This window comes from Ambystoma mexicanum, chromosome 6q, assembly GCF_040938575.1.
Source record: "Ambystoma mexicanum isolate Mex_15411 chromosome 6q, UKY_AmexF1_1, whole genome shotgun sequence".
Classification (NCBI taxonomy): Eukaryota; Metazoa; Chordata; class Amphibia; order Caudata; family Ambystomatidae; genus Ambystoma; species Ambystoma mexicanum.
In genome coordinates this window covers 268303065-268321182 of record NC_090937.1, presented here as the reverse complement: position 1 = coordinate 268321182, position 18118 = coordinate 268303065, and the positions used below count along the sequence as shown (strand labels likewise).

Here is an 18118-nt window from a genome sequence, read left to right as displayed (position 1 = left end):
GCACTGACGAGTACTTGAAATTCTCCGTTTGCTATGTGTTTCATTACGGCAACGCCTGTATATCTTTGTCCGTCTTCTTGGTCGATTCTTGAAGAACCGTCAATAGAAACGATCTCACCTCCCGGCAGGGCATTTTCCTTCACCCTGGGGATTTAATCATAGAATTCCTCATAATTTGCACAGTCATGTATCGGCTCTCCTTCAGTGACTGGCTCAGCTATGAAAGTAGCTGGGTTTACTGTTTTTCATCAAACTATTTTGATCGATGGATTAGATATGATCACTTCATAGGCGGAAGTTCTTTGAGAAGTCAACGTACCCTTTGGTTTCTCTAAGATGGCAAACAATGAGTGCTCGACGTATAACATCATGGAACATCCCATTACAATGGTTGTCGCCTTCTCTATGGCGAACGCTGTGGCAGCTAAGCTTTGTTCACATGGGAAGTGGCCTCTCATGACTGGGTACAGGCTCCCACTGTAATACGCCAGGGGCTTGTACCCCAACGAGGTTCTTTGAGCGAGTACTGCCGTCATAACGCTGCCATCTGTGTGTGAGAATAGGTAGACTTCCTCTGCATAATTAGGAATCCCGAGAACTGGAGCCGTGCAAATTGCTCTCTTGAGTACCGTAAACCCCTTTTCATTTGCCGCGGTCCATTAATACTTTCCTTTGTCACCCAGGCCTTCTTCAGGACCTGGAGCAAGGGCTTGGCATACGAGCTGTAGTCGAAGACCCATGCTCTAACATAATTGCACAGGCCTAAAAAGCTTTGCATTTGCTTTATCGTGAGTGGCTTTGCCGTGTTCATGATAGCTTCAGCCCTTTCTGGGGTCACCTTTTTTCCCTCATGCGAGATGAGTTGGCCTATGCACAGCACTTCCTGTTGACAATAATGTAGCTTTTCCATGTCAACCTTATATCCTTTCTCAGCCAGTATGGTCAGTAGCTTAACAGAATCGCGCCTGCATTGCTCTTCAGCGGTGCTGCAGATTAGGATGTCATCCACATACTGCAAGACGACACTATCTAATGTGATATTACTTAGGTCCAACTGTAGGACTCTGTTAAATATGGATGGGACTCACAGTACCCATGTGGCAACCTCGTGCTTTTCAGACTCATTAGTCTGAATGTAAATGACGTCAGATCTTGAGAGTCACAGTGCAATGAGATTGAGAAAAAGGCATTTTTTAAGTCAATCACTGTGAAATATTTTGCCTAAATGGGTATGTTACATAGGATTATAGATGGATTAGGGACTATAGGGAACTCGGCTTCAACAATATCATTTAATGCTCTTAAATCTTGGCTTAAACGGCAAGATCCTCCCTTTGATTTCTTGACAGGATAGACCACCGTGTTACAGGGTGACTCTAATGTCACTAGGATGCCCTGATCCATCATGGCGGAAATTGTCTTCGCGATCCCTTCATCCGCCTCTCTGGACATGGGATATTATTGCGCTCTTGGTAAAATTGCTCCTGGTTTTAATTAAAATTTCACTTCTCCCACCCCCTTCAGGAGGCCTACATCATATGGTCCTGTAGTCCATACTGAGACAGGCACTTGGGCCATGTCGTCATCAAAATATTCCGGACGTATCAGTGCCAACATCATTCTCTGAGGTACTTCTCTTTTAATCATCTTTACCCAAAATATGAAACTCACTTCCACCCTTGTCTCTTCTGAGTCTGGTTGTTCTTCAAACAGATCGTCATTGGTGATGTCAGTCACTCGATACCCTTCTTCAATGGCGATAATCGCACACCATTGTCTGCCTTCATCGTCATATCCTTCGACCAATGCTACTTTCCCTCGCATTGCTTCAGTATGTATCATCAAGGGAAATACTTGTCCCTCTTCTTCCTGCATAGGTATTCTTGGTCTGAATAGAAACTCATCAGGGGTTCTCATAGTTCTATCTGCGAAGCCTGGCAATCCTGCCATAAACACTTGCATGCCATATGCGAAGACCTCTGGCTCTAGAGGCACGGCCCTCATGGCTATGCGTCCTGAGTATGCCCTGATTATTTTGCACACGTTTGAATAATGCATTCCTGGAGTAGAGCATACTATGCCATCCTCTGTGGATTGTCATGTTCAATTTTGTCATTAAATCTCGACCCAAAATGTTTACTGGGGTCTGACGTGAATACAACAAAGGTACATTCATTTCGCACTCTCCTACTGAGACTGGGAGTGCATCTGTAAAGGGAACTCGACTGTGAGCTCCTGTAAAACTCTGAGTATCTATGGCCTCGCAGGACAAGGAAAACTTGCCTTCTCGTATGCACAAGCGTGTTGCACCCGTGTCAACTAAGAAGGAATATTCTTTACCCCCTATGATGACATTCACCCTAGGTTCCCTATTAGGGTCTGGTGTCACTGATAGGATAGAGCACATCAGGGTTCCCAATGAGCTGTCCTAGTTCATATATAAGTTTGATCCACTATATACTTGTGGATTCTCTCCATTTCCAGGGCTGCCTCCCCTTCTGGAGTTTGTGCCCTGTGAAGTTTGCCATGGTGCCTGTTGGAATTGCCCTTGCAGCAGGTTCCCCATGTTCGGGGGTTGAACCTCTTGTTGCGCACCTTGCTGCATGCCTGGTGCTTGTTGCTGCACTGTGGGATTCTGTGCACCGCCCTGTTGGGAGTTTCCAGGTGGATTCACCGTGCCTGCTCCTATTCTTTGGCCATTTTGCCACCCGCCTTGGCTTCTGCACGAGCGCGCCAAATGCCCTATCAATCCACATAGCCAACACACTGGCGGTGGTCGGGCTATCTGTCCATTTGACATATCTGGACTGCCCATCTGCATGTTTTGAAAGCCTCCTTGATTACTCTGGAAACCTCCCTGATTACTCTGCCATCCTCTTCCTCTGAATCCCCTTCCCCTTCGGTACAATTCTACATTACCCTGGTTGTTCTGCTGTGGGTTAGCCACCTGTTGCATGTTTTGTTCATCTGGGTTAGTTAGCATGGCTCCTTCAAGAGCATACTTTGATAATAATTTCTTTTGCACTAGTTTCGCTTCCTCACCTTTTCGAGCTGCCTCCCTTTTCCGATTCTTTTCTTGCAACAATCTACAGTAATGTGCAACAGTCAACTGTATTTCGGCCCAAGGTTTAGCCTCAACTCCTACCAATTTCTTAAGCTGTTTTTGTACTGGCTCTGGTAACCCCTGGCACAATATGTGATAAAATACAGGTATAGATTTTGGAAATTCTGGGTTAAATCAACAGATCTTCGGACTCCTTCATTTTTCGAGTCATTATAGCTCCTATATCGGAGGTGTCTGGGTAAAGCACTCATAGTGCTTTCCATACTGCTGCACTGCAATTATTAAATGGAGCTCTGTCGTGTGTAGTGCTAATTGTGGTTACACCAGGGTACCCAGCCCGTTTCCACACATCTTCTGCTCTCTCCCCAAGTATGGCGATCAGGAGACCTTTAATCTCCCCTATTGCTAAAGTGACACCACCTGTAATTTTTTCTAACTCGTGTATCCTCTTTCCGGCTCCCGATGTCAGCATTGGAAGCTTGTTTTTCAGGTTTTCCTGATCCATGTGTGGCCATGGAATATATTGCAGTCTTGCTCCCCCCTTTTCTAACAGCGGAAATTTGAATGCGCAGCCTTCTTTCTCTTTCCTCATAGCTCTTCTGTCTATCGCTGGGGCAACATTCCCACATCGCCGTTTGCCTGGCAATGTCCTCAACCTGTCTGCATAGGCGGGTGCTGACACCCCCCTCTGACCATGGGGTGTTCCATCATGCCGGTCAGACTGCGCTAGCATCTGACCATCGTACCCCTTTATCCCTTGGGGGCCTCTTTTCGAGCCGTCTCCCTTCCTCATTTGTCTCGCATTCTGTCTCCTCTCCGGAGTCGGACATTGATTACTCCCAATTCAAGCAACTCCTTGCGTCATCGTTGTTCGTACTGATTTCTAGCCTATCCAAGGACAGCCTCATGCTCCCACTATTTCGGGTGACGTATTCAGTGTCATACAGCTGAGTGCTGTCCAAGCGCTCGTCTTCTCCTTGGGATATTGTTTCTAATCCCATTTCATCATATATTTTATCGATCGTTTCCCCGATGCTTCTGGTGTCGAAGTCATCCTCATTATTCGCCCCACTAGTGCCTGGTACTGAATCGTACGCCGGGAAAAAATCTTCAATGTCTTCCCATTCTACAACAGGATTGAGTTTTTTAACTCCACGCTCCAGATATTCGAGATCGCGTGCCCTCTTTCTACGCTTACGTTCAATATCATCATCGAATTCTTTGCGCTTCCTCGCTTCTTCTCTGACCTTATCTTCTTCCCTTCTCCTTTCATTTCTTCGTTCATTTGCCCTTCGAACTTCCTCATCTTCTCGTCTCTTTATCCTTTTTTCATGTACTCTTAGCTCTTCTTCCAACTTGATTGAGCTGCGTTTCTTGCTCCTCGCAATATAGCTGTTCTCGCCTCAGCCTATCTTTTCTTCTTATTCTCTCGTCTCTTAACTCCTTTTCCTTCTCCTTCTCCCTTCTTTGTGCCTCATCAGATTTCTCTCCGGGTCTCACATCATCACTTTCTTTTCCATCGAGTTTCAACAATATCTGTCCTCTCATCCATTTGTCTTTTGCGAATGCAATCTCATCAGTTCTGTCTTCACTTCCTTTCCATTTCTTTCCCTCTCGCTCTTTATCGAGAGGTGCACTTATCTGTGCCTGATCCTTCCTCTCATCATCGTGTCTCTCCTTGTCCGTCGGGACTGCGGAGGTAAGATTTGTATCCTGATCCTTCCCTCGGTTTTCGTCACTACTGTATGCAGGTGACTCATATGCGGGGTTGCTGTACCCCCTGGCTGCCTTAAACTCTCTTAATGGGTAGAGTCCCTCTGACTTACTTCCCTTGGTTTCTGTTTCAGGCTGGGCAGGTGGCGCTGTAGGCGTCTAACCCCCTTCCGTGCATACGTTTAATATCCAGTCAGCAGGTGGCTCCTCATCCTTCGACTGTTCGAACATTTTCCAAAGTTCTAGAACAGCGAGGCGTTTCTCTAGCTTCTTGCCTGTATACGTGGCATGCAAGTAAGTCGTCATGTGTTGTAAGACGGCTTTAGGTAAGGACTCATTCTGTGGCCATGGCATAAACATCTTGTGGGGGGCGGTACCCTTAACCCACTCGGTACTGTATTCCTTATGCTTGGGTGCATGTTTAGGCAGTTGTTTACATAAGTGTGCTAGTGGAGTAATATCTTCCATGCTTAAACCTGTTTAAGCATGGAAGATATTTTTTCCCGCCAAAATTTTATATCACCAATTTATTCAAGAACATCAATTCATGTGCGATTCCCTCTCAACTATAGAATCGCGTAAAATCCCTTGATCAATTTCAAACAACAAGGAGACAAATTTCCTTACGTGTGACACATCAATATAACATGTATTACAAACATTAAACATACTAGACAGACACCAGCTGGACACAGATATCTCTGCCTTCTAATCAATACCCCGACATGGAGTTTAAACAAACTCCTTTTACAACGTCTTTAATCGTCGTAGTAGCCTAGTCTTTCCCTATTATGTGGGACTATGAGTTCACGTTTCTTCTGACCGCTATATTAAAGCGCAGGAGCAAGGCGTATCCTCTCTCTTCTCGGGTGTCTACCCCGGTATCCTCTCTCTTTATCTCAGGTGTTCACCCCGGTATCCTCTCTCTTTATCTCAGGTGTCCACCCCGGTATTCACTATTTATTCAGTTATTCTTGAGTCCTTATCCCCTTATATATATATACAGTCTTCTCTACTTCTGACTATTTTGTTTTTCTCCACCTCCCTCCGTTACCTTTTCCCTTACTTGTTCTATTGCCTATAGACATTTGCCAAAGCATCAATTTTTGTTTCAAAGACCACTCGCATCGTTTTTCTCTGGACCCTCGGGATCACCGCCTCCGATATTGCCTTTTTGGTCTTTCGTCTGATCCACTGCCCATAGGAATGGAAGGGTTTATGTTTGTAAAACGGGTGCCTTCAACCCACTGCAGTTTTTTGACAAGTTTAAGCTATCATTGTCCAGGGGAAGCTTCACAGTCTACTCGGCCAAAATGGCAAAGGACTCGTGATATTGCCAAAAAACTAGAGTTACTTCGTGTCGACGGTCAATAGGTGTCTTATCAATAATCAAAATTCAATAGTTGATGGTCAAAACCAAGTGTACAGGAGGGCGGAGCGACCTCTGACGGGTCCATGGGATCAGAGCTCACCCTCGAGTACTTTAAGACGAGATAGCTGCACATTGAGGAGAATGGGGTGCAGGATTCTCTTACTCAAACACCAATCAATAAGGACAAGTCAATGGTTTGGCAAAGGCAAGTCCTTTTAATGACAAGTACAAAAAACGGGGAAACAAATGGAAATCAACAGTGATGCGATCGCCCGTCTCGCTTCAACTTCCAAATTCTTCATTCAGATAGCAATAGTTATAGCAAATTCTCGTCATCATTGACGTATAAAACTCAAAAGATTGTCATGCAATTCTATTGGTTAAAAAGGATAACTTAAGTATAGGTACTATATCTGTAAATGCCCATCCCTCTACATCACTCGTGATAGACGTTACTAAAAGTACGACATCTCATTGGTTCTACTAGCTATAGGACCCTAGATTATTTGGTACATTGTGATTGGGTGGGTTACACCCCTAGGCTTAAATCTCCACTTTAATTAGCGGCATGCAGAATGGACACCTAGATGCGGTGTGCCCCAAGATTCACCCTGCCTCCCTTCCATTAATCAGCACTTTAGGGCTAGACTGTAGCTTCTTATCAGGAGAAGTTATGGCATCCTCTGTGTTTGGATGACATCAGACGTGGGTACCTCTTTATGCTTGGCTGGTCACGTGTCTGTTCACTGTGAATCTGCTTCATTCTCCCTCTATTTGTGTATTTGATTCTTCCTTTAGCCTTGCCACCTGGCTGGGCCTACTTATCTCGACCTTCACTGGCTGGCTACTATGCTCTTAGGTTTCGTTTCTCCAGAGTTCCCGCTCTCCTCCCTTCCTGGAGTTGACCTTGAATTCCTAGGCATGAGCTGCTTCTTACTGAGTTTCGATTCTGCTCTTTCGTCTAGCTTTGTGCTGGTATATGAATCCTGGCCTGTTACTCCTATACCATCCAGGGCTTAACTCTGCTTTTGTAAAATGGAATCGCACTTGTATAATGTGCTTCTGTAGGTAGGTATATAGTTGGCACTTGCCGCTCTATCCTTCTACTAAGCATTGCAAGCAGTACCGTTTCCTTAGCTTCTTGCGTTTCGAGCCTATTTACAGGCATTTAGCCAGTTGCATATTTCCATCCTGCGTTATGGTTACCTTTCTGTGTATTTCAATATTGTCTCTTCTTCTATGTCCACTACACCCTTATTCATATCATTTCATCGTTACGTGTCATCTTAGGATTGTCATTTTGTTCATCTGCACGTCTGTCCGGGCCATTGTGTCGTCACCATCCACCTTGAATTAGGGCCCTTTGGGTCTCTTCAGGGACAGATTGTAAGTACTCTTCATTTCGTGTCAGCTTTTGGTATGGTTGTCTCAATGGGTACCATGCAGCCCATGGTTGTATGGTTATTGGCGCCTCAATAGATATTGCTCTTCTGATGGGTACAGGGCAGAGCCCCATTGTGGCTCTCTGTTGGTTTATTTGTTCCTTATACGTTACATATCTTGGCGAGTATGCTCTCCTGGTATCTCAAAATGGGGGGCTGGAGTGCAGGCCGTATCTGGGACCCCCTCTACAGCTGGACTCTGGCATCTGCGTGTTGTTGCCGCCCTGCAACATGGGTTAGGCACCATGTATTTGCCTATCACTGGATTTTCGCATCTGTGTGCTGCTGCAACCCAGCAACATGGAGTAGGCACCATGTATTTACCGATTGCTGGACATTCGCATCTGTGCTGCTGCCGCCCTGCAACATGGGGTGGGCACCATGTATAATTGCTGGACTTTCGCATCTGTGTGTTGCTATCGCCCTGCAATATGGGGTCAGGCTCAATGGAAATGATCACCATGTACTTCTCTTTTGCACTTTGCGTATGATGTATTCAGTTTGCCCGTTCCACAATGTTGTAATGCACCTCTTACGCTTCCTATTCTGCTACCGAAGCACTGAAACCAATCCCTTAAGCTTAAGAGATACCTCTGGGTTTTGAGCACTATACAAATAAACAAACAAACAAACAAACAAACAATCAAGCAAACAAACAAACAAACAGTATGTGGGGAGTGCATATATGGTATTAGTATACCCCACTGCTGCATTTAATGGTCATAATGGATATAATCCCTGTGCTTATGAAGACGGATCACTGCTCTTTTGGCTTCCCTTCCCCACATTTTCAGCACTGGGCAAGGCGGCACGTTTGAGCTTCGCACACATTCTGTCTTCTCTGCCACAAGGATACAGTTCAAAGCATAGGTATCAGGGCCTTCTGCCAAAGCCTCTTTCCCAATAACAGTCTCTTATTGCAGAGGCCCTGTCGTAACAAACCAAGCGCCAAGGTTCCTTTCTTATCAGGATTTTCACATTCACAAGTTCTCGTTAACATGATGTTCAGAATTGGTCTCCTCGATCGGGCTCGGACCATGGATCTCCCTCATTTGGGCTTGGGCCTCTTTTGCACAATGTTCACAATTGGTTTCCCTTGTCCGGGCTTGGACCATGGACCTCCCTCATTTGGGTTCGGACCCCTTTAGCACAATGTTTACAATGGTCTCCATCGTTGGGGCTCGGACCATGTAATTTCTCCTCTTGGTATGAAAAATCGATGACTTTCAAATGTGCGATGGGTTTTGCTTAAACCTTCGCTAGACCACTTCGATTCATTCACGTTCAATCTTCCCAATCTAACACTTCTGTTTCTGCCATTTCTTGTCTGGATACCTTGCAGAGACCTTTGATTGAGCACCCTTGCGTTGCCAGACCACTCTGTCACTGGTATTGTACCTTTCTCCGTAATGTTCAAATATCTATCAGCAATTAAACATTCCTCATATCTTTCATCTCACGCAGTACCAATATTCATTCTCGTACTCTTTATACAAAGTTGCCACTTGCAACCTTGACTTCAACACCGACCGGTCTTGGATCAGTCTCCCCAACTCACTGGCTGTGTTGATCTCTCTGCGCTACTTTGGTCTTGAAGCCAAGGGTGGTACCACAGCGGCTGCTGTTCCTCCCTGACTCGGTCAGCCATCCAGGAGGGCCCCGGGTATCTCTGACACACAACACAGGATTCTTCAGTTTCCTGGCCTTACGCTTTTTTATCTGAAGGGTTTTGGAAAGCAACAGTTTCTCGTCAGAAAGGTCAAGGGTATCTCCCTCCTTGTGCACCCTTCTTGGTTTGCCGTCTTTCTTCCCTTGTTCAGCTGCTGTTGGGAAAATACTGTTCCTTTGTGCTTTGCTTCGCTCAGAGTGTGCTCTCGTGCTGCGCCTTTTATCCATGTGGGGAAGCGTAATGGAAGTCAGGTGTGAGTGGTTACCAGCAATTGCCTGTCCTTGCCTGACCATAGAAGTGGGACATGTCAGGTACAATGCTTGGGTATGAATCTGTTTTCTCCCAGAGTGTGCTGTCCTTGTGGAAGTGTTCGTGAAGGGAAAGGGAGGGGGGGTAGGGTTCCTAAATATCCTACCGGGTAGGATGGGATAAAGAAGTTACAGGGAGGGGAATACTGCATCTCGCCATCAGGTGTCCCAATCCCACTCCTCGTAGACCCCTCACCCATGTGATCCGCCCGCACTGGTCCACCCCCAGGGTCTGGATCCAAAGGTGATGGGCATGCCCTGGCCACCTTGGATGACAGATACCCGAGGACTAGCGGGTGAGACACCTTCTGGTTTTTCACAGTGGATTTTCTAGAATCCGGACATTATAATGCCTTGTGGCATGGAGCGATAGCACACAAGTATTGGATCCTGGAACTGTGACATTCCGTCTTCCCACACCCATGGGCGAACTCTCCATGCCACAAAGAATTGGCATTCTAATTATCACAAAATCATGTTTTCCGAGGATTGTGCCTGGTTTCTCTGAACATGAAAAAAAACAGTATATCTGTGGAAATTAAAATTAATGGGGGCAAAAAGACGCCTGCCATCGTGGGACTAGCAGCCACCATTGCAGCAATGGCTGTTGAGATTGCTGATCCCCTCCATGCACATATGAACATGTTGGAGTTCACCAAAGATTCACCCCATGCTGAGGTTCCAGGTCCTTCATTGCATATATGTGGTGCATCACTGATCCATACCTGATGTGTGTGCAGACAGATCGTAGCGCAAGGAAAGTGCCTGGGTAATTACTCACTCTCCAAATAAGGCTCTAACACACAGACACACAAACATAAATACAACGTTTTTAAAGCTGCGGTTTTATTTCTAAGTTTTCCGGGCTCCTCCAGCCCGGAAAACTTAGAAAAAAAACTGCGGCTAGTGCTTATTTTAAAAAAATAAATGAATAGCACTTACCGAGATTCAGCTGCAGCTTTCCTGCTCTGGTCTCCGGTCCCCGTCCTCCGCCTACAGCACTAATGAAGGGAAAGCCACCCAGCGGTAGCCTTTGTTTACTACAGCTGGCTGCCTTTTCCTTCATTAGTGCCGCAAAAGCAAAAGCCAGCACAGGAGGGTCTCCATTTCACAAAATGGATGCGCCCATGTGCTTGCTTTTGCGAATTTTGAGCTTGAATAGCTCAAAATTTTACATAGGAAGTTTTAAAACGGAGAATGCTACTATTTTTTTTTTTTATGTTGCCTATCTATTTTTTAAATAAAAAATGTTTACTAGACCATCCCTTTGAATGGGAATATATAATTGGTGCAATGTATTATACAGTTATTTACACTGTTGAATGGCTTTTTCTTTCACAGCGAGTAAAAGTAATAGGAGTAGGAATGGTTGGATTTGCCATCAATTGGGTTAACCATGTGATTCTTTGGGCCAACCGACACAAAGGAACCATTGAGGAAACAGACATGAGCGGAAACAATTCCAGAGTGCTTGTGAGTGGATTGGTACAACCAACTTGTGTCTCGGTGGACTCGTTGGAAAGGTATGTTTTTATGTTTGTCTTTGCTTGTTTTCCAGAACATACATTGGCCCATGCAACCGTTACCGGCAAATTTATATTTGGCTGGTAAATGTTATTACCATCACTTTTAACGTGTACCAGCGACCTCTTAATGAGGGCCACTGTTTTTCACGACATACATTTCAAAATTTCAATATTGGAAGGAGGGTCCTTTGACATCAAAATGTCGGGTCATCTTGAACGTTACATAGAAAATAATTCCTTTGGAAGTTTATTTCGGGAAGGGGATTGGTGGAGGGTGAGAGCACAGAAGGGAAATCAACATTTTTAGATGTACTCAATTGTCACTGCGACCCCTTTATAATAAGTCACAGTGACAATTAAGCTAAAGCAGATATTTAAATACTTGCATATGCCTCAGTGCATTAAATACAGCACTGGTGCACAACAGTGTTCATAATGCTGCGCGTAGTGTCAGAATGGTCATCAGGATCACAAGACTAGACACACACCAGGATTATTTGTTAAAAGGTGGGCAAAATAATAAAGGGCTTGGAGAAAAGTGTCCTTCAATCTTCCCACAGAATTCCCCTAACACCAAAGCAAACAAAAGGGTTTTTCTCAAAATAGTCTCTTCAAGATAAAGATCCCTCCCCTTTTTCCAAGACCCACCATCCAACCCCTTCCCACTTAATGTTCCTAGGTGTGGGCCGCCTTTGGGAGGTTCCGAATCCCCTTTATAAATCCAATCCCTGCCGAAGAGAGTCTCTCCTCAGAGATCTAGCCAACAGCCGATTCCAGGGTAGGACCTCAGCGTGTTGTTGCTTCTCGCCAGGGCTGGACTGGGAACCAAAAGTGGCCCTGGATTTTTTTTCAAAGTGGTCCCATAAGAAAATGTTGAATAAAGTTAGTCTAAATGAGTGCATTTAAAGCAGGTTTTAAACATATATGGAGTAAAAAGCTATGTTTTAAATAAGTTCATGATCGAACAAAGAATATCTTCAATGATAGAGGGACAAACCACAAGGGCAATATCAGTCTGAATAACTTCAATCTTGCCCAGGTTCACTTCAGTTGCCCTCCAATACTCGCACCTCTTTGCTTCCCTCCTGGATTTTCCCCTGCCTGCCACCCTCCTTCATCCCATGCATCTGCCCTGCAACCCATAACTCCCGCCCTAAAGCACATTCATTCACTGCATGTGCATGTACTGTTATAAAGGCACGACAAGTGCATTCTTGGAATAATCATTCAAAATTGGGGGCAACATCAGTGCATTTTAAATGCCTACTTCCTAAGATACATTTACCACTGAATGAAGGAAAGAAAGAAATGCAGTGATTACAAAATCAGACTGCCTGTCAATCCCTTGCCTTCCCAGAATTCAACCACATCTCACTACCCTTTAAGCTAAGGCTGCTGCCAATGGAACATTGACAGGGGAATGATTGAAAGGGTGGGCGGGGAGGCAATAAAGCAGTCCTTAAGAGTCTGGTTTCAGACCACAACTTGGAAGCTGCACCAGGACAGCCTCATTAGATGTTAAAGTGCGGTGGCTAAGCACGGCCACTCAAAGGTGTTTGGTCATTTAGACTTTGCATGCAAGTAACGGTACTAGGTAAGGACATTTGCAGAAGTAAAAGACAGGCAACAAACTGGCAGGTGCATGTGAAAAGGAAATGATAGTTGAGAAACATGTTTTAAAATCGTGATCCTGAAAACATGATCTATTTCATGTGCTGCCCACGTAATTTGATTTCTGACTGTGATTTCTGACTGTGTGTCCCACATCCCATAAATTTAGAACTCCGAATTGTGGAACCTGGATCCCAAATTCGAAGTGGATGAGAATCACTACATTTCATACACAACAAACATAAAGACGTCGAATTGAGATGAACGGTCACAGGAAGGATGAATCTCACCAGACATAAATATGCTGACATTAATAAATAACAGATACCCTGGATCCAGGTCACTAAAACTATTTATCGCGGTTTGAATGACCACCAAGAAAAGATCCACTTGGGAAGAGAACCCACATATACCTCTGCATGAATACCCGTATGAACACACTAAAAGTGGTGAGAATTGTGCCCATTGACTTCACAGACGGGAAGGAGTTTCTAGTACAGGCCTAGTTGCTGGTAAAGGTGGTGATGTCCAGGCCCTAACACCCTCGCCCACTGAGCAATCCATCCCACTCCTCCACCGCAGCCTCTCCAGCACATCCTACACCGGCACACACTTTTGGGTGAACTGGGATGAATTTGTCAGAAAGGAACAAGTCTATGCGCAGTGATGAGAGCCCCAAAGGGACAGGCCACCCCTGCAGTGGGAAGAGCCGGTGGAGGATCGACTAGGTAGAGGAATGACTTCCACGACGGAAGAAGTGGGCCAGCTGCTCTGACTTTACAGGCCTGTCGGATATGCGAGGCAGCGCAGGAGAATAGGGGCCTTGCTGGAGCACAGGAGTGCGACACTGCCCTGGAGACGATACTTGGCCGTTAGGCGAGCGGTCTTGATGAAACTATTGAAAATGTAGTAATGGTATTTGGAGTCTTTACTACATGGCAGATTTAGTGACAAATGGCACCATTTGGGTATGCACGGATTTACTGATGGTAAGAGAGGAAGTCGCTGTACAACAGTGACTGCTCTATAGAATGCATATTGTCCCGCGTGGTATGGTACCTTTTGATAAACATGGCAGACTGTACATGGAGGGAAAACTACCACTGCAGTGTGACATTCTGCTTTGACCTTCCCAATTATCACCTCGCCAGAAAGGACGGCCTCCATAAGCTAATAAGTCTGACACTGAACAAGGGTCCCGACACCTGCCTTTCAGCCAACTGTTAACTGTTCTGCTCCTGGCACCTCAGAGGTCCTGATCCCTTAGCCTCGCCAGGCTCAGGCTGTGTCTCCATAAGGCAAGAGCTGACAACACAGAGAGGGGGATAGTGGGTGCTCAGTGTATATGCAGAGGTACGTAGAAGGGGGGGTCTGTAAATATATTATGTGTGGTGGTGATGATGCTGGATGCTATTCAAACTTTCATGGTAAAAACACCCACCCACCTCCAACTCATGTAAGGGGTGTTAAGACATCAAATCACTGGGAATGGTTACCATATTTTGTTCCCAGTTTTTCCTTGTCCCTTGATGCCCTGTGGCGACTTAAAGCAGTACTTTACTACAGTGTGCGCGATAATAAACAGCAAATAAATGAACAAGAAAAAGGAAAAGTTACCAAGTCAAAAGGAGCACCTCCGCCCAATTACAGGAACCAAACAGCCGACCTGGTAGTGTTTGCTCAGGGGTACTTATTTCGTGGGTTTTGTGGCACTGAAGATTACATTTCCCATTCTAGGCGCTGTCCACATGCACGCAGAGCAATTTTCTTTTTCGCCATAATACCCTTATCTGCAGACCCAGTGATACGTCTGGGTCTCCTGGGGGAAGGAAGGGGGTATATTTATGTCAGCAGGGCTGGAATGTATAGACTTTCCAAGTAAAGAATGCAGTCAGAGTTCCTAATTATACGTTGCCTCGTGACTGCGAATAAAAGATTGCTTTTTAATTACAGAGGGTCTGCTTGTCTTATCAAGACTACATTTGCATTTTATTGCCAGTGCGTCATTCACACCAATTCCCTTCTCTGGGACATTCCGGGCACAGTAGCTTCCTTATCCTTCGGGCCGAGTACAATGGCCGCAAATGCACCGCCTAAAAGCGTGCAATGTTAACATTGCTAGTTAGGTAGCTCTGCGGTTAATGCACAGGACAGGTTCTAGATATGGCTCTCAACTGAGACTTTCTTGGAGTTGCTCGACGAGACTTCATGGGCAGCAGCATTCACTTCATACACAGCTGAGCCTCCAAATGTAGATCATAGCCCAAAAATGCAACCATATATTTAGTAGTAATCGATTTGCATTGCACCTGAAATCAGTGAAGAAATGGCAGCACCTGTGGGCCGCAGCCTGAGCACACAGCCGGGCACGCCTCGTCCTCAGAGCACACGTCAGCAGCATTGAGGTTGCATGGGCTGCGCTGAACCTGCGCAATGTGTGCATCATGTGATGGAAGCACAGTAGACAGTAGGGCTGCAGGGCACATGCGGTTCTCCAGGCTGTGCCCCTCACGGATGCACAGGCGCAACCCGGCCAATCAGCCTTAGGGAGAAAAGAGAAATGCAGCAGCCAGGGTGATAGAGAACCACCGAGGCTGGACTGTGTGTTCCTTCAATGATATGATTTATGTATCCTTCCACTCAAGTCCTGAAGCAAGAAAAGAGGCCCTATGCCCCGGGGCCCACCGTGGGAAGTCCCGGTGTCCCAGTGGGCCAGTTCAGCACTGCATCTCGCCTTTGTTTCGCAAGGTAGTAGGGGGGATTTCCATTGCTTGGCAAGGAATGTGAAGCAGGTACCTCCTGCTTTGGCTCTTCTGATGGTGGGGACTTTAAGCTGGTTGGAGTGGTGTGTTCTGATAGGTCTAGAGGATGTTACTTTGGTCATTCTTTCTGACGGATAAGGGGGGGGGCTGTGAGAGAGCTGCATTTGTGGGTTATGGACATGGTTTTGAATAGTATCCTCTCTTTGACTGGAAGCCAGTGATAATGTCAGAGCGCCACGCTGGCTGGCTCAAGTCGAAATGTTCAAAAACGTTGCTTGCACCGCGGGGCCCGGATAAATACACACTGCTCGCGCGCCACAGCTTTCACAGTGCGACAAATCAGCAACCAATTAGTGTCGTACACTAATTGTTTTACGTGAGTTCCTTCAGCATAATGAATGCTTTTAAGTGTAGCGAGTCATGACGGCTCCAAGTTTGCCTCTAAATTAAAGCGCCCAATAGATAAAAACCTGTAACTCTACTCCATGTATGCGTATTAACAATAAAGCAGTAACTCAATACCAGTACCTGTCCATGACAGTAACCCGTGTATAAACGTCAGAAACCAATTCATGCGGTACCTTAAATGTTCCATGTAAGTGCCTTCAACATTGCGAGGCATAGGTGTAATTTTAGGGGAGGGATAAGGGTGTTTGCCACCCCAACTATTGTGGCACACCATTTTGTCTTGCTCATTTGGCAGGGGCCCCTTTCATTTAGATGCCATGTTCCCCCCAACATTTTCAGCAAAGTAACTCTACTGATGAGAGTAATGCTGGTTAAAGAAAACTTGTGATTTGCTACCCTTCCATAGCAGTGATTTTAAATGGGCAAGAAAGGTGTTTTTTCTTCTCTTCAGCTGTCTGTGGGTCCCTGCAGCTTGGGGTGCCCACAGTTGGGTTGTACAAAGAGTCTTGTGACTCACTGTATCCTGATTTGCAGAGGGGGCTGAGGTGGGTGCTCCAGCAGATCCCAGTACATCTCCTCAGGCTCCACCATCCTTTGGTTTATGGGGGTCCACAGCCATTAGGGCCAATACACTGCTAACCACGGCGTCAAGCAGTGGACTTTGTCACAGCATATATTACCAAAGTTGACATTTCTGTCTCTCCCTTTCACCAGGTTCATATTTTGGTCTTCGGAGAGTGCAACCTCTGCTATAAACAGAGTGAACCTTGATGGAAGCAGCATGACATCACTCCTAAGCACCACGCAACAAGTAGTTACTTTGACCCTGGATGTAACCGATCGGAGAATCTTTTGGATACAATACAGTCTTGAAGAGGATGTTTCAATCATTGGGTCATGTGACTACAGTGGAGGCTTTGTGCACATGATGAAGCATTCCGGACAGTAAGTATTATGATTCACAGGAAATAAGGCAACATGGAGTACCTGGGAAGGACGAGCATCCATCTTGTGATTTGAGGTGTTAGTAGCTGGTATTCTCAAAATGTCTATTTAGAAATGGTTGTCCCCAACTGCCATTTATTGTAATTGCTGGCGGTATGATCAGAAATGCATTCCCGCACAGAGCTCCACTACAGACCCATTACTGTTTATTGAGGGGGTGAAGGACCGCCAAGATAACCACAGAAAAACATCACAGTATCCTTATCAAAATATTTCAATATTGTAAAAAATGTGTGCATGCTTCAAACATTATATTGTAATTTAAAGGTGTAATTGATGCTTGAATGATAATGTCTTTGGCCATGCAAGTTGATACTAGGGCAAAAATCTGGCAGCCCACTAAATCCTGCCCATTATCATATGTGGTACAGTTGCAGCGACACCTTTTCAGAACCCACAGGTTGTGGTGGTTTAACTCTTCATAAATGTGGTCCTCTTTTGGACGGAGATCGCTTAAGCCTTCTGGAGAGATCCGAAAAGCAATTGCTTCCGTGAAACATATTCTCTACTTCACAAATTCATGTGCAACTAATTTAGAAATTCCACTTATCTCTTTTTGGAAAATTCTTTGGGCAAGGGGGACATTCTTTAAATTCCTTTTGGAAATTCTAGTGGGATGGTAGAATTTAAGGAGTCTTCACAATACGGCACCATTAGAGGAGCAGGATGCTTTTTGCTAACATAGGGCGACCTCGAACACAGGGCTCCCCCAACCTAGAAAACCTGTTCTCCCATGCTCGCATGGCAGCGGCGCCCAACCTAAGTGAAAATCTCCTTGCACAGGGAGGAGCTTTTCACTTACATAGGGCGATACTACAGCACCAGCATGGGGGAGCCTTTTATTTTACATAGGGCACCACGGCCGCTGACCCAGGAAACTTCCAGATCTGTTCCCAAGCCCTGCCTCAAAAGACTTGGCACAAGACTGAATGCAGAAACAGCCAGCATCACAGCCTGCTCAAAAGACCTACAAATTGGTACATATGTTTTACAATTTACACACTTTTTTGTGAGGGTGCTTATTGTGACCAATGAAAGCAGTAGAGTTCAACTTTCATTACTCACTCAAAAGGATTTCTTGCTGATTCACTGTCATAGACAGACATGTTTCAAATTTGAAATTGGAGGTGTTTTTACTAAGAAGGCCCCCAATAATTTTAATCCTGAAAATATGATTTTTGCATAAACGTAAAGAGCATTTTGAGAACATAATCGTCCAAAAATGCTGTTTGCTTTTA

At 45.4% G+C, this 18118-nt stretch overlaps 1 protein-coding gene across 3 annotated transcripts in view; it reads left to right on the top strand.

Annotated features, from left to right (window-relative positions):
* EGF (epidermal growth factor) overlaps positions 1–18118 on the top strand; it is a 775649-nt gene that overhangs the window by 132114 nt on the left and 625417 nt on the right. For all 3 annotated transcript variants that reach the window (XM_069630734.1, XM_069630733.1, XM_069630732.1), the window contains 2 exons: positions 10910–11091; positions 16590–16820. In XM_069630734.1, the coding sequence (XP_069486835.1) occupies positions 10910–11091; positions 16590–16820 (413 nt within the window). The remainder of the gene's footprint in view (positions 1–10909; positions 11092–16589; positions 16821–18118) is intronic.